The sequence below is a fragment of the Ammospiza caudacuta genome, chromosome 18 (genome assembly GCF_027887145.1).
Source record: "Ammospiza caudacuta isolate bAmmCau1 chromosome 18, bAmmCau1.pri, whole genome shotgun sequence".
Classification (NCBI taxonomy): domain Eukaryota; kingdom Metazoa; phylum Chordata; class Aves; order Passeriformes; family Passerellidae; genus Ammospiza; species Ammospiza caudacuta.
In genome coordinates, this window is record NC_080610.1 from 11706458 (window position 1) to 11725137 (window position 18680).

General features: G+C 48.5%; 1 protein-coding gene across 1 annotated transcript in view; it reads right to left on the reverse strand.

Moving 5' to 3' along the window:
• UBE3B (ubiquitin protein ligase E3B) overlaps positions 1-18680 on the reverse strand; it is a 21551-nt gene continuing 2871 nt past the window's right edge. Inside the window, exons 6-28 of the mRNA XM_058816413.1 lie at positions 18430-18534; positions 18250-18346; positions 17526-17611; positions 16762-16844; positions 16128-16233; positions 15352-15472; positions 14581-14758; positions 14129-14298; positions 13186-13353; positions 12276-12447; positions 11588-11706; positions 10865-10979; positions 10417-10516; positions 9862-9981; positions 9382-9558; positions 9184-9294; positions 8262-8399; positions 8078-8143; positions 6577-6635; positions 4088-4270; positions 3541-3652; positions 3156-3248; positions 1-2547 (exon numbers count right to left, since the gene is read on the reverse strand). Coding sequence (XP_058672396.1) covers positions 2356-2547; positions 3156-3248; positions 3541-3652; positions 4088-4270; positions 6577-6635; positions 8078-8143; positions 8262-8399; positions 9184-9294; positions 9382-9558; positions 9862-9981; positions 10417-10516; positions 10865-10979; positions 11588-11706; positions 12276-12447; positions 13186-13353; positions 14129-14298; positions 14581-14758; positions 15352-15472; positions 16128-16233; positions 16762-16844; positions 17526-17611; positions 18250-18346; positions 18430-18534 — 2871 coding nt within the window. The 3' untranslated portion in view covers positions 1-2355. The remainder of the gene's footprint in view (positions 2548-3155; positions 3249-3540; positions 3653-4087; positions 4271-6576; positions 6636-8077; positions 8144-8261; positions 8400-9183; positions 9295-9381; positions 9559-9861; positions 9982-10416; positions 10517-10864; positions 10980-11587; positions 11707-12275; positions 12448-13185; positions 13354-14128; positions 14299-14580; positions 14759-15351; positions 15473-16127; positions 16234-16761; positions 16845-17525; positions 17612-18249; positions 18347-18429; positions 18535-18680) is intronic.

Genomic DNA, 18680 nt, shown 5'->3' on the forward strand with positions numbered 1-18680 from the left:
TTTATTTTCTCTGCAGCTCAGACACACAGGGATGGAACCAAGATCTCCACAACAGCAACTCTTGGATAGAAAAGATTCTTGGGAATCTCCTGTGGCAAAACCATCCGTGGGCAGGATCCACAGAGCAGGCAGGGACTGACACAGCCTCCCTGGGACACAGGAATCAGCCCCTCCACAGCAATCCTTGCCTGCATCCTGCACTGGGAATTCCCCAGACATTTCTCACATTTTCCACACCAGCTCCAGCACAGGAGCAGTGTCTGTAGTGCAACATCTCCAGGTTTGGAGGGAACAAGCTAAGTCTGCAGTAAGATTATTTTTTTTTCTAGGAATTGTACTCCTGAGGAACAAAGGGAAAAGGGGAGCAAGGATTTGATCTCAGTGTTCAACAGTTCATTTCACTGAATACTCATTGTGCTCTAGTCAGACACACTGCACTTCCTAGAAGGAAAAAGGAGATTTTGGGGTGATATTTAAACTCTGAGAGGTCCAAGGCAGTGCCTAAACCTCCCAACTACACAGTCACCAACTGGTTAATGCCAAAATGTTCTATGTATAAAAAAAAAAAAGAAATTTACTATCATCTTTAATTTCTGTGACTCACAGCCCAGTGTCCTGAACCCTCTGGATGCAGACATTCCTGTCTGCACCAACACTTCCCATCACTCCTGTTTAATCTCACTGATTTGACAGAGAAGAAGGATCCTGACATTGCTTTCCAGATGCATTTCCAGGCATTGGCTCTAAAAAAAGGGTTATTCTCTGAAATCCATCTGAAGCACGACAGGAGGAGGATGAAGCCAAGGCCATCTCGCTGCCCGGTGCCGAGGGTTTCCCAACCCCTTGGAAAGAAATCTTGTGAAATATTGTAGTTAAGGGGATCTTCCAGAGCCCAGGGTGTGGAGATCTGTGCTCTGCTGAGCTCACCTAGGCACAGGAATCCTGTTGGATAGACCAGGCAGGGCAGCAGGAGAGGTGGGATATGGCCAGGGAGGGGAATGAGGATCCCCAGTGCCACAGGGAGGGAAGGAGGGAGAGAAAACCCTGGGCAGAAGCCAGCAGCCTGTGCAGGAGCTTTGAGGTGAAGGGGAGGAGGTGACTGCCTTTTAAACCTGTCCCCAAAAGGGCAATGCCATGGCTCTGCTCTGTACCAGAATCATAGCAGGGCCAGGACAGCCCAGGAGCAGCCCAGTCCCTCCTCTCTCCAGCCTGGGCCAGGGCAGGACTCAAGGGACCAAAGATGGGAAGCTGCAGAGACACTTTGAGTGTCTCAGAAATTGCAGGAAGGATCCACACCTTCCCAAGTCACCCCCTGCAAAAGCTGCCTGCTCCAGGCAAACACCAACTGACAGAAATAAGGCCAGAAAGAGACAAAGCGACCGAAATAAAGAGTTTGGCAACAAAGAAAATGTGGCCATCACACAGAGAGCCTGCCCTGGGTCCAAACAACTCTCTAAGAAAGAGCCTGCAAGCAAAGGGAAACTTCCATCTCAGAGGGATTCTGCCAGGGGAGGTTTCCAGAGGATTTGACACATTCCCCTGGTTCCAGAGAGGAACCTGCCCCACCTGTGCTGGGGAGCCAGAGTGTGTGCCAGCTCCTGTCCTCTGGAAACCAAGGAAAATGAAACCTTTCCTGCTCCTGAGAAATTGAGACATGACTCTTCCTGTCCCAAGGCTGGGTCTGGCAGGAGCCTGGCAGAGGCACAGCTGGCTGAGCCCACTCCTGCTGCTCCAGCCCTTAACCTCCAGCATTCCAAAGCCTTCCTGAGAGCCACAGGGTCCATCTGCTCCTGCTGAAGCTGCTGCTTCCCTGTCATTCCTTCTCCAAGACACACCTAAGACCCTGCAGGGGCTGGGACACCTGAAATCCCTCTGTCCTGAGAGAGCAGTGCCCATCCAGGCACTTTCAACGCTGCCATCTCCTCATGAGCTCTGCCATCCCTCTGCCTTTGTGCAGCTTCCCAGACTCACTTCCAGCCAGCCCAGCTCAGCTCCTGGGGAAGGAAAAAGCAGCACTCCCATGCCCAGCCTGCTGGGGGTGTCACTGTCACTGATCTGGGTGGCACTTGGAGCGTTCCTTCCATGCTCCCCCCGGGGTTTGCTTTTAAGGACGATTTCCGTGGGTGTCAAGTGAAGGGCTTAAAGTCAGGCCCATCCCCTCCTCCAGCCTGGAGCCGTGCCTAAGAAAAACCAGCCCTGAGCCCAGCAGCTCTTCCCTGGATCCCTGTGAGCCTCCAGCGCCTCTCCAGGCCTCCAGCGAGCAGCCAGCTCCCGCCGAGCTGCTCCGGGCTCCGTGTGGGAAGGGCTCCCCCTTCCTGCAGCAGCTCCAAGCCCCATCCCGAGCCCAGGCCGTGCCTAGGACAGCTCGAAGCCGGTGTTCATGCTGATGGCGTAGCGCAGCTTCTCCCTCAGGATGCTCTTCTTGCTGTAGTTGGGGAGCTTGAGGAGGTTGAAGCACGTGGAGGAGGTGGGGAGGCGCCCGCCCGGCTCCTTCTTGCGGATGGTGAAGAAGCCGCGCAAAACGCTGCCCAGGGTGTCCCCCGTGTCCTGCAAGGGCACACAGCTGTCACCTCCCTCTCTGGGCTCCTGGCACGGGGCAGAGGTGCCAGCACAAAATCTGGCACTGGGAATAGGGAGAGTCAAAGCCCAAAGCTCAGTTTTCCACCCCTCTCCAAGGAGCTTTGCTGGTAACTCAATGGCTGACATGGGCATGGTGTGCAGGGACACAGGTGGGACACAGAGATCCCAAACACAGCCCTGGAGGAACCCAGGGAATCCAGGCAGGAAGAGTCTGGAGCTGCTCTGTGTGTGGGCAGCCATGAGCATCCTATTGGGGTAAGGGCTGTTCTCAGAATCCCAGAACAGTTTGGGTTGGAAGGGACCTTAAAACTCATCCCCTTGCCATGGGCAGGGACACCTTCCACTATCCCAGGTTGCTCCAAGTCCCATCCAGCCTTGCTTGGGACCCCTTCAGGGATGGGGCAGCCACAGCTCCTCTGAGCATCCTTGCCAGAGCCTCACCAGCCACACAGGGAATAATTTCTCCCTGGTATCTAATCCTAACACCTCATCTTCCCACGTTAAGGGTTTCCAGGTCAGATGGAGGGGAGGAAGCTGGGCAAGGAATTCCCAAGCCTTGAGAGCAGGATGCCTACCTGGTCATCAGACACTTCCACACAGCGGATGGAGAAAGGAGGCTTGAGGTAGGCAAAGCCCAGAAGTGGAGGTCTGGAGCAGCTGGTGACAAACTGCAAAGTGCCACATGGTGATGATGGGAACACAAAAGCCACACAGTGACACAGTCCCAGCACTGCTGGGACTGGCACTGAGCACGCCCCAGTGTGTGTGTCTGACAGCCTTTGGGGAGGGCCACCTCTGCAGGGACACTCATGGTGACACCACAGCATCCACAGAGCTCTGCTGGGGACTTCCAGGTGTCAGGAATTCTGGTGCCCCTTCAGAGAGCACCCAGCTAACTGGAGAACAACCCTGGCCCCACCACCCCAGGTCCCAGCTGGGCAGGCATGGCTCCTCACTCACCTTGAGGAACATGGCTCTCTCCTCAGGGCTGAAGTCGTTGGCCAGGATGTCCCAGAGCCAGATGATGACACGGTGACTGCCATGGAAGCCCCCGTAGTACACTGTGTGTTTCCTGGGGAGGGAAAGGCTCTGACAGGCCTGCCACTGCAGCAGGAGGGGCACAAGTGCTGGAAGGGTGGGGTGGTTTGGAAGGGACCTTAAAGCTCATCTTGTTGCACCCCATAATTCCAGGTTGCTCCAACACCTGCCATGGGTCAGGGTTCACTGCTGATACTGAGCCTCCAGCACTTCCTGGGCACTTGATCAGAGGAAAGGGAAAAGCAGACGGGAATTCTGCTCCCATGAACCAATGGAAGAAAGGACCCATCCCAAATTAGCTTTAAGGAACACATTCCAAAGCTGCTCCTGCCTGCTCCTTCTGTTCCAAGTAGAAGCAGCAGAAGTTATGGTAAAGTTGGTGTCCTTCCACCTCCCAGGAGCTCTGCAAAGGAAAAGCTCAGCTTCCAGGCCAGATGAGGGGTGCCCAGCAGCCCCAGCTGTCACTTACTTCAGGTCCTCGAGATCGATCTCGGCGTTGTCCCCGGAGATGAGGCGCTGCAGCTCGGGCGCAGAGAACATGCGGATCCACTCGGGCTTGATGATGGCCCTGAAGCCACCAATGAGGGCAGAGGTCTGGCTCTTGATCTGGGTGTGCATCCGGAAATGAGCCATCAGGTGGATGTAGCTGATCCTGGGTGTGAAAAATGCAAATTTTATTATTGGTTTTGGAGAATATGAGGATCCACTCGGGTTTGATGATGGCCCTGAAGCTGTCCATGACAGCAGAGGTCTGGCTCTTGATCTGGATCCAGAAATGAGCCACCCAGATCCTGGGTAACTGATGTAGCTGATCCTGGCTGTGAAAAATGAGTGTTTTATGACTGGCTTTTTGCAAATGTTAAAATGAATATTATATATGTTATGTTAGAAAGTTATGCTGCATAAATTTTTTTTAGTAGTGTTGTAATTATAGTTTTAAATATAGTTTTAGGTTGTAACAAAATGTTAAAATAGAAACTGTGCTATGTAAGATACTTTTTTTAAAGAGAGGAGTCACAGTGAGATAGCAGCCACAGGACACCCAAATCTTTCAGAGAAAGAGAATTTATTGCTCCATTATCACAAGAAATGAACTTCTTCCCACCTTGCTCAGCCATAAAGATGCTGTTAGGATTCAGAGGAAGAAGCTGACACTGACCAGACAGAATCCTGTGTTTGAATGGAATTTATGCATCATGTATGAGATGTATGAATATGCAACAGGCTGTTGCTTTTAAGGGTTAATCCTCTGTTAATGTGGGTCCTTTTTCAGGCTTATTTTACCCAGAAAAAGGTACCTGGGCATCCATAACTCTTTGTTTTCATTATCTCATATTGTCCTAATCCAAATTGTCCAAACAATTATTACTCTAATTATATAGCTATTTTTATAACCATTTTATTATCATTAGACTTTTAAAATTTTAAAAAACAAGTGATTGGCCTTTTTCACTCTGTGGGACAGGCAGGTGTCACAGAGGACATGGAGGTGACAGGGACACCCAGCACTGAACTGACCCTGAGGTGCTTCTCCAGCCCCAAAAGGACTGGGACAGCCTGGACAGGGTTGTACTTCTCCCTCCAGGCCCTGCTTGTTATTTCAGCAGATGAAGATGTTTTTCTGCCTCTATCCCCTTCTCTGGGACTCTGCTCATTTCTCAGAGCTCCTGCCCAGCTCAAGGACTAATTGGCTTTAATAACTCCTTGATCAACCTTGGCTGGACACAGCTCCAAGTCCTTTTAACAGCTCAGCTCTCCTCTAGGTCTGACCAACAGCTCACTGGGCTCTGCTGCCCCATGGCTGGAGAAACACCACAGCAAAACCATGCAGCAGATTCCAACCTTCCTGCAGCATGTGGGAAAGGTGAACTTTTTGTTAGAGAGAGGCTCTTGCTCTTCTCACCTCCAGGCAAAACACCTGAACTTGCTGATTCTTCTTCTGCAGCTCCCAAACAGACCCCACCTCAACTGCACTGCCTGGGTTTTTGGCAAGGTCACCCCAGCATCCCCAGGCAGAGCTGTTTCCAGATTGCTGCCATTCCCAACACTTCTTTTCCCTCCCAACTCACAATTTTGGGTGCAAAAGCTTCAAATTTCTGCTATAAATTACTAGAGCAGCATCCAGGACTTTCAACTTTTTTTCCCCTGAGCTGACTTGTGACAAGCCAGAGGAAAATCCTTTCAAATGCAAACTCCCTGGCCGGAGCTGGAGAAGAGAAAAGCCTGGAAACATCAGACTGCAAAGCACAGATCCAGGTGGGATCCAGCTTCCATTTGTCAGTGAAAAGATAACAACCCCCAGATCACCAGTTCAAACACACATTTGCTTAATAGATATTTCATTCTGCTTTTATGAGCACTGAAGGGGATAGGGAAAGAAAAAAAAAAGGAACAAAAAGGTGGGGTTGGTTTTCAGGCTCCGGAGTTGACATTTCTGATAACGATCTAAAAGCCAGTTATCTGTGAAAACAGCCCCGGGGCTCGGTGTCTCCTCTGATTTCCTGGCTCTAAAGAACGACTGTCGAGTACATTTGAATTCAGCACTGTCTGCTCGGAACACGGTGCTTTATACAACTGCCACATGTTATCATTCTGAGGAGATCTGTCTGCTCCAAGGTGTCTTTGAGCATCTGTGCCCTCTGTGTTCACGACTGTGTGCCTGAATTGCTTTGAATCCATCTGTCTGTATCCATCACCATCATTAAATTCTGCAAAATCTCCCTGACTGGGTGCCTTTGACCTCAGAAGTGCTGTTTCAAGAAGTAAATTGTCAATTTTTATTTTGCAAATCAAATTTAATACAATTTCTGCCGATGAACTGTAACCAGCAAATTCTATTAAGATATTTATGTGCTCCTTCTACTCCAATCTATCTCAATTCATTCCAGATGCAAGCCCAAGGAACCAGAATAAAGTATTGTGCAGTGGTGACCTTAAAAATCTAATTGCTGTACTTACTTATTTTCATTGGTAACAGGAATGGTCTTCCCTCCAGGAACAAGTTCATGGCAAACCAGCTGAGGGAAGAAATGATTGGATTGCTAATTATTGCCTGGAACCACAATGGAAGGAAATGCCATGCTAAGCCGTTACCTCCCCATAAAACATTTATTTTTACAATAAAACAGCAGGATTTAAAATTTAAGTAATAATCCTGCTTCTGCCTTGAACCAAGTTTCACTTAACTATTAACAGAGTAATTGAACAGTAGGAACTGCAGCTCTCCCACCAGTGCAGCCAGCCCTTCTCCAAGGAAGCCTCCTCTGCAGCCTGATCCATCACTGCTGAACCACACACAAATCAATTCCAGGAGCCCTGGGGGACTGTCACAATCCCAGAATCCAGAGGCTGAGCAAGCTCAGAGAGCTCAGCCTGACAGCAGCACAGCCCAAAGCTGGCTGAGCCACAGGTCTCATGCATGCTCTCTGCACTGCAGGCAGGAAGGCAGAGCCAGGAGGGATCTCCCAGTGCCTGCTGATCTCCTCCAGCTCAGGGCAGGACCCTCCAGGTGCTGCCTGCAGAGTCCCCACTCCTCATTCCCACTTTACAGAGGCCTCAGCTCCAGGTGAATTCCAAGGTCAGACTGAAGCCAGCCCAGGGAATGAGCTCAGCTGTGACATGGCTGTGGCTGCAGGGACACAGAGTCCAGTCAGGGTGACCCCACCTGGCTCCTTCAGCACCACCAAAGCACTGGGGAAACAGCTATTTGATATATTTTATATATATTTTATATATATATATTTATATATATATATTTTATAAATATTAGATATATATTAGATATATTATATATTTCACATATATTTTATATATATATATATATAATATTTTTATATATTTTAAATATATTTTATACATGTTATATATTTTATAATAACCGGGATTATTTTTGACCCCAGCCCGCAGTATCTCATTGCTGGGCTCCACATCCTGCTCCTACCTTCATTTTTCACATGGAAGAACCCTCCAAGCTGAAACCTCAGCAATCCTGAGGCAGCAGCAGGTGTCCTCCATGGCTCCCCATGGAATTTGCAGCACAAAAAGCATTTTTATTTTATCTCTCTCCAGATTTTCCAGCTCTGCACACACAACTTCACAGGGCTCTAGTGCAACCAAGTACCTCCAAATCTTCCTAAGGGATTTGCCAAACAGCTTTTCATTCTCTAGGCCAAGAGACCTCCTGACACACTTGGGAGTTTCCCCTGATAGATGGGGAAAAAAAGGAATTTATCCCTATTCACAAGCTCTTCTTTTAAGAAGGGAACACCAGTTATGCAGGGGAAGCATTAAACACTTTTCAACCCTGGAAGCAGAAAAATTAAGGGTCAGAGGGGAACCTCTTCTTGTGGAAAAGCTCTTTTCTGCCCACAGGTAAATACTGAATTCCATGGCTGAGTTCAGAGAAGCTGAGAGGACAAAACAGAGGTAAGGTCCAAAAAATCACTGAATAAAAACCTACCTGACCCATCACATCTTCATCATAGGACAGTGTTAAGCCCAGGTCACTGATATCACCATCATAACGCTGGAGAAGGAAAAAAAAAGGGAAAAATGTCAGGGTTCAGCAGCAGAACCACCACTCCCAGGTTTTAACAACAAGCAGCAAAAAGGGAGGTGAATGACAGGAAAATTCTTGCTCCAACCTTAATTGAGGTGAGATTTTTATAGAACTCTGAGTCCAAGGAGGGCAGTTCATCCACGGAGCTGTAGAAGACACTGTGGTGGTGCCCAAGGAGCTGACTCAAAAAGAAGGAAGCAAATGGCACATCCACAACTATTCCCTGTGGAAAAGAAGAATGCACAGGTAAGGTCCTGCCACACACTTGTGGTTGTGGCAGCTTTAGTTACCTGCAAGGCAGATCTTGTGGTGTGGAACAAGTGCAAAGAGCACTTTGCAAGGCACCAAAATCAGCTACAAACCCCACATCCTCTTAAAATCCATTAATTAGTAAGGCAGGTGCAAAAAGGCACTTGGGGAACTCCATGTGCTCTTTAAAAGAACTGCATTCCATGGTTTGAAGTGAAACAGGGGAAATTTAGTGAGATACATGGAAGAATCCTTCCCTGTGAGGGAAGTGAGGCCCTGGCTCAGGGTGCTCAGAGAAGCTGTGGCTGCCCCTGGATCCCTGGGAAGTGTCCAAGGCCAGGCTGGACAGAGCTTGGAGCAACCTGGGATAGTGGAAGGTGTCCCTGCCCATGGCAAGGATTAGAGTAGAAAGTTCCCTTTCAACCCAAATCATTCTATCAGAGTCATTCTGTTATTTCATTCTCCTTTTTGCCTCACTTCCCTTTGAGGTATCCACAAATGGATGTTTGTAAGGTGGAACACCAAAAAAATCAGGCTGGTATCCCAGCACCATGAGGAACAATCATGCATGACCCATGTTTTACCTCCAAAATTATTTTTAATATATGCCTAAAGAAATTCCAGTCTGTCCCACTAAGAGGATCTTTATTCAAGCCATTTTTCCAAACTCCACTCTTCAATAAAACCTCCCTAAGCAGGACAGGTGCCCTCAAAGGCACCATCACTGACAAGACCCCAACCTGGCGCTCCTGGCTCACCTCATACACAGCCTTCCCAAGCATCTTCCCCACAAACTCAAAAAGCTGCAGGTAGTTCTCATGGATGTAGGATGTTGGGGATGGATACAGCCTCTCATCACCACTGGTGGTCTGCACAAAGAGATAAGAGATAAGAGCCCAGTGAGGCAGAATGGCTTTGCCTGCACCAGGTCACCTCAGGTGGCACCTGTGTCCTACCTTGAACAGGTTCAGTGCAGGGTCAAACACCTTTTTAATGATCTCTTCCAGGAACTCTTTGAAGACTCCATCTTGATCAATACCAGCCTCATCAACCCCCAGGTCATTGACAAACTTCACCCTGATCACTCCTTTCATGGCGTTCTGGGAAAGCTGCCGGAGCTGTTCATACCCATCCTACACAGAGCAGAAAATCCAGAGGACAATCCACATGAAACACTCACCCAGAGATGCAGCAGGGACAGCACACAGGCCCACCAAAGAAATCTGTATTTGTCATGCGTCTTGAGCTCAAAAACTCAGCATTTTCCAAGTCAAAATTCCAGGTTTGCAGCAGCCTGAGCTGAACAAGAATCCAGCATTCTCCTGGGATGTCAGTTCTGGGAGTGGGACCCTCAGCAGCCACAGAGAAGGTAAAATCACACCTCCCTGCCCTGTTTTTGTCAGGCCAGGCCCTGTGGGCTGGCTCACACCCCTCACCTCGAGCATGCGGGAGCGGCGGATGGTGATGTGGGTGACGTGAGGGGACGCCGAGCTCGTCTCCACCAGCCCCAGCTTCTCCTTCTCCTTGGTCACCATGTTCCGGAAGAGCAGCACCCTCTGCAAAAAGAAAACAAATGAACAATCCATGGGGAGCCTCATGCTGCAGGGCAGTAGGGATTTGGGAGCTCCTGACACACAGAATTGCTGCTGGGTGTCCTGATCCCAGCTGTTCCCAGTGGTGCCACTGTCACCCACTCACTGCATGCAGCTGCACACACAGATCAGCTCTGTCTCAACACAGATTCATGCATTTGAAGGAAATGCACTAGGAAGGGGTGAGGACACAGATCAGTTCTCTCTCAGTGACAGAAATCAAGATATTTAGAGGAAATCTGTTACGGAAGGTGAGGATGAAGGAGAAGATTTTTATTCAGCTGGCATTTCAAAAAAAGCTCCATGTCACAAAATGCTCCAGACACATGTCCCTCCCACCCCAATGGCCACACAGGCTATTGATTCCCAGCCTCCACCCTCTGCCCCCATCCCACTCACGTTCTTGTGGGGAATGACATGTGGGATGTACTGCAGGAGCAGCTGGGCTCGTTTCTTGTCCTTGTCCAGCTCCTGGAAGAGCACGCTGGGTTTGAGGTCCCTTGACAAAGAAAGGCAGATATTCAGAGATCCCAGGTGTGGGAGAGAGGGAACAGGCAGTGATTCCAAAGATGACTGCAGTGCTCAGTGTACACATTAAGAAGGTGAAAGGGTCCAGGGACACCCAAGCTCTTGGGTGCTGAGTCAGTTTTCAAAGCACCACCTAAACCTCCCACCACAGAGAAAAGCACAACACGAGGGGCGTCCTTAACTGCAAACACAGGCAGCAGTTCCACCTCGATCCCACAGGCAGAATGTCAATAAGGAACCCCAAATCAGGCTCTCCAGAGGATGTGGGGCAGTGGGACAAGCCTGGAGCTGCCCAGGATCCCTGCTCTGAGCCACTCACTTGCGCAGCCAGTGATCCTCGGAAGCGAAGCGCCGGCGACAATCCCGCTCGTACAGCACCATGAGCCAGCCATGCACAGAATGGAACAGCTCCAGGGTCTCTCCTCGGGCATTCTCTGCACAAAAGGAACAAGGCAGCAAAGTCCAGGCACCCCTGGCAGCAGCAGGAGCCACACCTTGATTATCCTCCCCACAGAAACAGCACTGGGGTGTTTTCCTGGCCCACACGGCCTCTGGAGGGAAGGATGTTGTACCTCTGGGAAGAGAGATGGTCTATTCTTTAAACAGAGCTAATCAAAGCCATCTCATTTCACATCAGAGCTGGACTATCTCAGCTAATTACCAGAGAACTGAGCTCTACCCAAATTATACCAGCAGAGAGGTTCACAGCAGATTCTACGGAGACCCAAGCAAGCTGCTCTGCCTGGTCACAGCACTGCCCTGCTCTTGTCCAACACACAGCTCAGCATTGCTAAACCTCATCTCTGCCAAAAACCAACATGCCCATCATGTCTGTTACAGAAATCCTTACTGGAAATAGGGAAGTGCTCTAGATTTGGCACAAAGCATGATTGTGGCATCTGGACATCAAAAGACTGGGACATATTCCCACATTGAAGTGCTTTTTGTGCCAAGGAATAATTAGCAGAAGCTTCAAATTCTAAAATTAATGCCATTTGTGGTTCTAAGAGTAACATCAACTCAACCTACTAAAAGCACTCACCTACAATTCCATCCCAGATCATCTTAAACACAAAGGAATTCAGGAAAGAGGAGATGGTCACCAGCTCTTCCAGTTTGAATGAAATCTGCTCTTCGTAGACCTCGATGTCATCCAGAATCCTGTCAGAGCAAACAAATGCAAATGCACAAGTGTAAATTTAATTCCCTGTTGAAATTTTCATAAAGGCACATTATCCTTTAGCAGCAGCTCTTATTTCTATGACAACTGACACCCATGAGGATCCAAAGTCATAAACAACCAAACCTTATTTATGGATTTTGACTGATAGCAGATCCTAACAGAAGATGGTATGAGAGGCTGAGATACAAGCAAAGTCAGTGTTTCACGCTTAAAAAGACCTTTTCCATTCCCAAGAAAATTTTTGCCTCATTCAAGAGGAGAGAATTGTCTCTAGTGACCAGCAAGGGCAATTTTCCTCCTTTCCCATCTTTTGTGTTGTTTCTTTTCCCCCTCCTGCCCAGTTTTGTCACCAGCCGCAAGCAGCACATGGCTGAGGGAAAAAAGTCCTTTTGAAGCCTTTTATTTTTCAGGAATCAATCCCAAAAGCTTGCTGCTTTACCCTGCCTACTTATTTTCATGAAAAAACCTTAAATGTTTCTCTTGAACCTGAAGGAACACAACGGCTCCATGTCACAAATCCAGGGACACCCATCCATGAGCTACCTACGTGATGAGGTGACGGGAGCAGTCACAGAAGAGCATCAACATGGCCAGCAGCCTCTTGGATTCCTCTGTGTCGTTGTTCAAACACTCCAAAAAGAGTTTTAGCCCTCCCTGTGGTCCCAGCTCACAGATGAAAGCCCACAATTTGGGCAGCAGATCATCCAGGTAAGTGAGACCTAGGAAAATATAAAGTGCAGCCAGTAAAGCTCATTCTGCTGCTTGTGAAAGCTCAGAGAGGTGAAGCTTGAAGCTGAAAAAGCCTTTTGCAAAGCAAAGAGGAACATGAGCATCCCATTTGGCTCCCAGGCTTGTCTGCATTAACAGGACAGGGACAATCAGCAGGAAAGCACAAAAAACCCCCAAGCCTTTAGTAAGGCTCTGCCTGCACATCTCGAACCTTTTCTCTCTAATTCTTTTGCAGTTTTAGAAAATAATGAATTCCTGTGATCCCACATCCATCTTAGGGATGAGAACACAACAGGGCTGCACCCATGGTCTCCACAAAGCACCCAAAGCTCTGGACTCACTCCCTGCACTACCCACCAGACCAAAACAGTGCTCTCCTCCTCCACCCCTTCCCAAGACAGACAATTTGTTCTCAAGATGTGTGAAAGCATTCATTTCCCACCACAGAAAGATTAATATTGCCAGGCTCCCCAAAAACCCTGACTCAGGCTGAAGATTGAGAGGGAGTAAGCAAGGTTTCATGAGAGGAAAACTTGCTTTAATTTGTATTCTTGAGAGTTTGTGCTTGATCAAGTGGTGCTGAATGTTATTGATCCCACGGATGATTCAGGATGGAACAAGCCTTCCCCACCCAGTCAATAACCTGTTGGCAGTGATAAAACTCCCAACAAATCAACATAAATAAGGAAAAAAAAAAAAGGATTTGAGCAGCAGGGAGGTGGCCTGACCTGTGAGGATCTGCAGGCGGATCTGGGTGAGGGTGGTCAGGGTGGTTTGGTACAGGACACAGATGCTGCAAACCTTCTGCACCTCGGCAGAATCCACGCGCTTCCCTCCCACCGGCTTCAGGATGTTCCGGACTGAGGCCGACTTCTGGAAAGCTCTCTTGAACAGGTCTGGGGGCAGAAACACAGGGGGAATGCCAGAAGGCAGGGTTAGATGGGATTTTGGGAAGGAATTCTTCCCTGTGAGGGTGGGGAAGCCCAGGCACAGGGTGGTCAAAGAAACTGTGGCTGCTCCTGGATCCCTGAAGTGTCCAAAGCCAGGTTGGATGGGGCTTGGAGACAGGGGAAGGTGTCCCTGCCCATGGCCCCAAATCCTATCTAATTCACACCATTCCACAGTTCTATACATACTCTACAGGACAAGGAGAAAAGAATGAGCTGTAAGTGCCCTTCCAACCCAAACCATTCATGATCCCAGTCCTGACCTCAGCAAATAATGACCACAGGACCCTGTGTTACGAGCAACAGCTAGAAAATATCAGATTTACAGTTATATTATCCCAAATCCTTTTCTGCAGGACCACCACACCTCACAGGTGCAGAACCAGCTTCACCTTGCTTTCCACATGGGAAGCTGAGCCCTCATCTTCCCTTGGAAGTTTTAAGTTTTGCCAAAAGCACTTCAGCGTTTTGAAAAGAAACTGTTAAAATAAGCAAATATTTTTCTAGCCCTAAAGAAAGAGACTTGCCCTAGGTCACAGAAGCATTCCAAGGAGGAATTACAAATAGGAGGCATCACATCTCCACCTAAGCAGCAGCAGCTGCTGCAAGTAATTATTCAAAGCTTTTGGCATAAGTGGAAAAGTCAAAGCCTTGCGAGTTTGGGAGAGAGATCCATGTAAACACACACAAAGAGACAAAAACCCCAAAACCCTCCAGAACTGACTTTTCATAGGAAGGCTGTTCTGAGGGGAGATTGGCTGTGCTGGCAGCTGAGCTATCTCCTGATTTTCCAGCAGTTTCTTGCTGAGCACATCACTGAAGAGGATCCGGATCATGTGGACCCCCCAGAGGTGCTGCAGCTGCTTGGTCAGCAGGGGCATGGACTCGTTCAGCCTGGAAGACAGAGCAGGGGGACAGCTCAGAAAGCAGCTTGGAATAAAACCAGGCAGTGATACTGATCCATTTAGCTCATAATCCCAGCTGGAATATGCACCCACCCACGGAATAGTCTGTGCAGGAATGCTGCAGTTTATTGTGCAGCTAGAACCTGAAATGGCTGAGAAATTATTCTCATTGTTCATCTCAAAACATACAACACTTTGCAATATATAAAAAAAAATTAAAAATAAAAGGAGAGGCTTCATCACCTTTCTCAGTGAGGTCCTTCCTACTCACCCATAATCCACAGTCTGTGAGAACCAGCCCAGCACAGGGTGCCAGTGGGTGAGGTTGGATTTCTTCTGGGACACGTACTTCTGGCAGTAGGAGAGCATCTGGATGAGCACCCCCACAAAATGAGCTGTCTCCTCCTCCAGCACCTGGTCATTCAGGGAGCCCAGGAACACCAGATTGCCTGGAGGAAGGACCAGCACAGCAAGGCTTAAGGAGGAACAGATGCTGTGGGACAGGGGTTGCAGGTGAAGTGAATCCTCTCCCAGTCCCAGGAGAGGATTTGTGTCAGCAGTGATCTCAGAGGTCACCCTGCAGGAAGCCATTTCCAGCACACATCAACCCTTGATGTGACATGTCCCTTTGGCCACCTTCCCACCAACACCTTCTACAAACTACTAGAAGCTACAACCCACGGCTATCTCAGAGTCCCAACCTGTAATCTTGTTACTTTTGCAGAAATGTGAATTTAAATATGTAACAACATTTAGGGGAGGGAGATCCAAGTCTGCCACACTCCAAGACTTGCTCAGAGTCCAAGTGAAAAGTTGGCAGAGATGATGCATGACATGAATACAAGAGCAAATCCCTTCTTCCCTTTGCAAAGGTCTTAAACCTCATCTGTAACATCCCAAAACACACCTCAGTTGTTATTTAGAGCGAATTACCAAAATAACAGTCCAAAATTCTGAGTTGGAGGCAGCTTTGCCTCATGAAAAGAGAAGATCTGAATCAAAACTCTTCTTCAAACCCAGCAGAAGAGGTGGAGGTGCTCACCCAGCAAGCAGAGGGTGTGACTGCCCTCCAGGCACACGCACACGTCCCGGCACTGCGACTCCCGGCTCAGGAACAGGATGAACTTGCGGAAGAGATCGTGGGATTCCATCACTGCCAGGCGCTGCAACACAGCATGGAGGGGCCACTGAGGCTGGGCAGCAGCACAGCCCCTTTCCTGACCTGCCAGCAGCACTTGGCACTGGCTTCTCTTCACAAATAAAGCAGCAAGTTGAGGCTGCTTTAGTGTCAAACACTCTGCTCCATAGAGTGTTTGACACGGAGTTGGGCTGGGAAATAAAACCCCTGGCAGGTGAACAGGTCATGATGGAGATGGAGCCAGACCTTTGCAATGTTCTGCAAGATCATTGGTTCTCTGCAAGAACACAGCATTTGCCCATTTGGCACAAAACATGCACCAAGCAGATTGAATTGGATTAGTGGGCAGCACACTTGTCACCCCCACAGAGCCTCAGCCACCCAAAAGGGTGATTTTGGCTTTGGCTCTCTCTGTGGTTATGGAAAAGGAACAGCAAGGACATGATAAATTCAAGCTGTGGGTCATATATGCCTTTATTATTTATTTATTTAGGTATTTTAGGGCAGTTCAGCCCATCATCCCACTGGTGTTAATAACTTCTCCATTAGAAATGCAGAGTATTTGTAAGGCTTTCCTATTTCTGGCAAAGAGAAATGGCAAAGCTCTGTTCCAAGAGCTGGTAAAATGGAATAACAAGTGGCCTGGTGTGATAATCAGTCCTCTGAGATCACCCACTTACCTCAGGGGTGAGAGTAGCAAGGTGAGTCATTATAGCAGGCACAGACATGACATGGATCAGGAAGGACCTCAGCAGATTGTCTGAGAACTGTGCAGCAACCACAGGGCTACAGAGAGAGAGAGAAACACTTCAGAGCTCAACCCAACCTGGGAAAGCAACACAGCCTCCAACTGAGCCATCCAGAACTGGGAATTCCCTCAGCAAGAACCACAGACACAGGGAATGGATTGGGCTGGAAAGGAACTTAAAGCTCAGCCCATCCCACACCCCTGCCACGTGCAGGGACACCTTCCACTATCCCAGGCAGCTCCAAGCCCTTTTCAACCTGGCTCTGAAGCATCCCAGGGAAAAGATCAAAAGATAATTCACTCACACCTCTGTTCCCAGAGCAAGCTCACCCTGAACTGAACTGCACCCTCAAGTTTAGGCTCACAATAATTCCTGACTTAAAACCACCCTAATCTGAACAAGGGTGACAGCAAAGTGAGCCATTTGCCTAAAACAACTTCTTTCCTCAGGGTGATATTCTCAATGGCACAAAACCACTGATAGAATGAGAAGTCTTTAAAAAAAAAAAACACTAAAAAAAGACAATTTTGGCTGCAAATCCCCCCAGCAGCCCCAGCTGACTCACCGCAAGGCGAGGGAGAAAATGGCAGTTAAGGAACCTTTGGACAGGGAAGGTCTGGATCTTGCCAAGCCATTAGTTAGCAAAATCTGGAATGGAAAAAATATATCAAAGTATAAAAACCCTGTAGTACTCAGAAAAAAAAAATATTATTAGTCCTGAAAGACATTAAGTTTATTTAATGCAGAGAAAAAGAACATCAGAGCAGTCTAAAATCCAGTTCTTACAAGTTGTTTGGCAGAATTAGAAGGGCTTCAGGTTAATAATGGCAGAAGAGAGATAATGCAATGAAATCAGACACTCTGCAGGACTTATTTCCCTAGAACCTGTGCTCACAGGCTTTAAAAATTAACAGGCAAGGCTCAGAGTTTGGTAATGTAATTCTTATTTAAAAGATTCATTACATCCGTTCCTTTTCCCAGCAGAGCAGCAAACAAACCCAACCAATGCAATGTGCCAGCTGCAAAGTTTGGCAAAATTATGTAGGACTTGTCCTTGTCCTATTCATGATGAGGTGATTGAGCAGGATTTAGGTTCAGCAGCAGGGACAGAAGGGGAAGGGTGGATTTTCTCTCAGGTGGGGACACTCTGTTTTACTTGAGAAACTTGAGAGATTTTTGCTTTGCTTGAGAAAAATACAATCATGTACAGATCACCAGCAGCTCATCCCTGAGACGCCAGCACAGACCCAAAGAGCTCCTCAGGAGAGGGGCACAGGCAGGGCTGGGGCTGGTTTGGGTGGAGCTGGGGCTGTGGCAGCTCAGACTGACCTGCAGCACGGAGTAGAAGCCCTTCTGGTTCAGGTGGCCCATGATGTTGGCACAGATGTGGTTCATGGCAGGTCTCAGGGTCTCACCTTTGGGTTAAAGCACTGATGTCACTCCCACAGGAAGGTTTGTCACTGCCCAAGCTCTCCTGGCACCAACTCCTTGTCCTTCTACACAAACTCATCATTCTGGCAGCATTGCACACTGTACTGAGTCTCATTTCCTCCCACTACCTGTCTGCCTTTTCTACACCTGTTTCCCACAAAACCCCAGAGCTAAGAGCACATTCCCTTATCCTCTGAACACTTCTTGTGTGGAGGTTTTTGGCATATTATAAAATGCTGTAACAACTGTTGGTGTCCTAAGGGAAACAGCCTAATCCCAAGGGGAACCAGATTAATCCCAAGGGAATCCTTGTTTTGGGCAACCACAAGAGCAGAATGAATGTTTGTGGTAACCAATGAATCTTTGTGGTAACTGGTGCTTTTCTGCAGAAACAGGATCCCAGAACAGTTTGGGCTGGAAGGAATGTTAAGGATCATCCCATACCAAGCCTCTGCCAAGGGCAGGGACACCTCCCACTATCCCAAGTTGCTCCAAATCCTCTCCAACCTGGCTTTGGACATTCCCAGGGATGGAGCAGCCACAGCTTCTCTGGAACTTGTGCCAGGGCATTCAGCAGATTTTAACACCAAGTCCCAAATCTTAAAGATTTGGATGCACCAACCTTTTCCCCGGAGGATTTTCCAGGTAGAAGTGTCTGTGAAGGTGACCAGCATTGTGAGGTGCAAGTTCACCAGCCTGGAGTCCTGCAGGATGTCAGGCTGGGATAACAAACAGCAGAGTTAACAAATCCACTGAGCCTTGTGCCAAATGCAGGCAGAGAAAACACAAGAATAATCCTCACCTTGAGCTGCTTGAGGAATTCACAGCAAAACCACAGGATGTCTTTGATCTGCTTGATCCAGAGGAGTGTGAGGTCCTTGGAGAGTGCCAGTGACACGTACCACACCTGAGCAAGGGGGGATGCACAGAGGGATCAGGGTTTGTGCTGCTGCTGGGCAGAGTTTGGGGACTGAACCCAGCAGTGGGACCAAGATGCTCCTCTGCCCAAATTCCCACATCACCCACCCCAGAAACCAAGTGTCCTTCAACTCC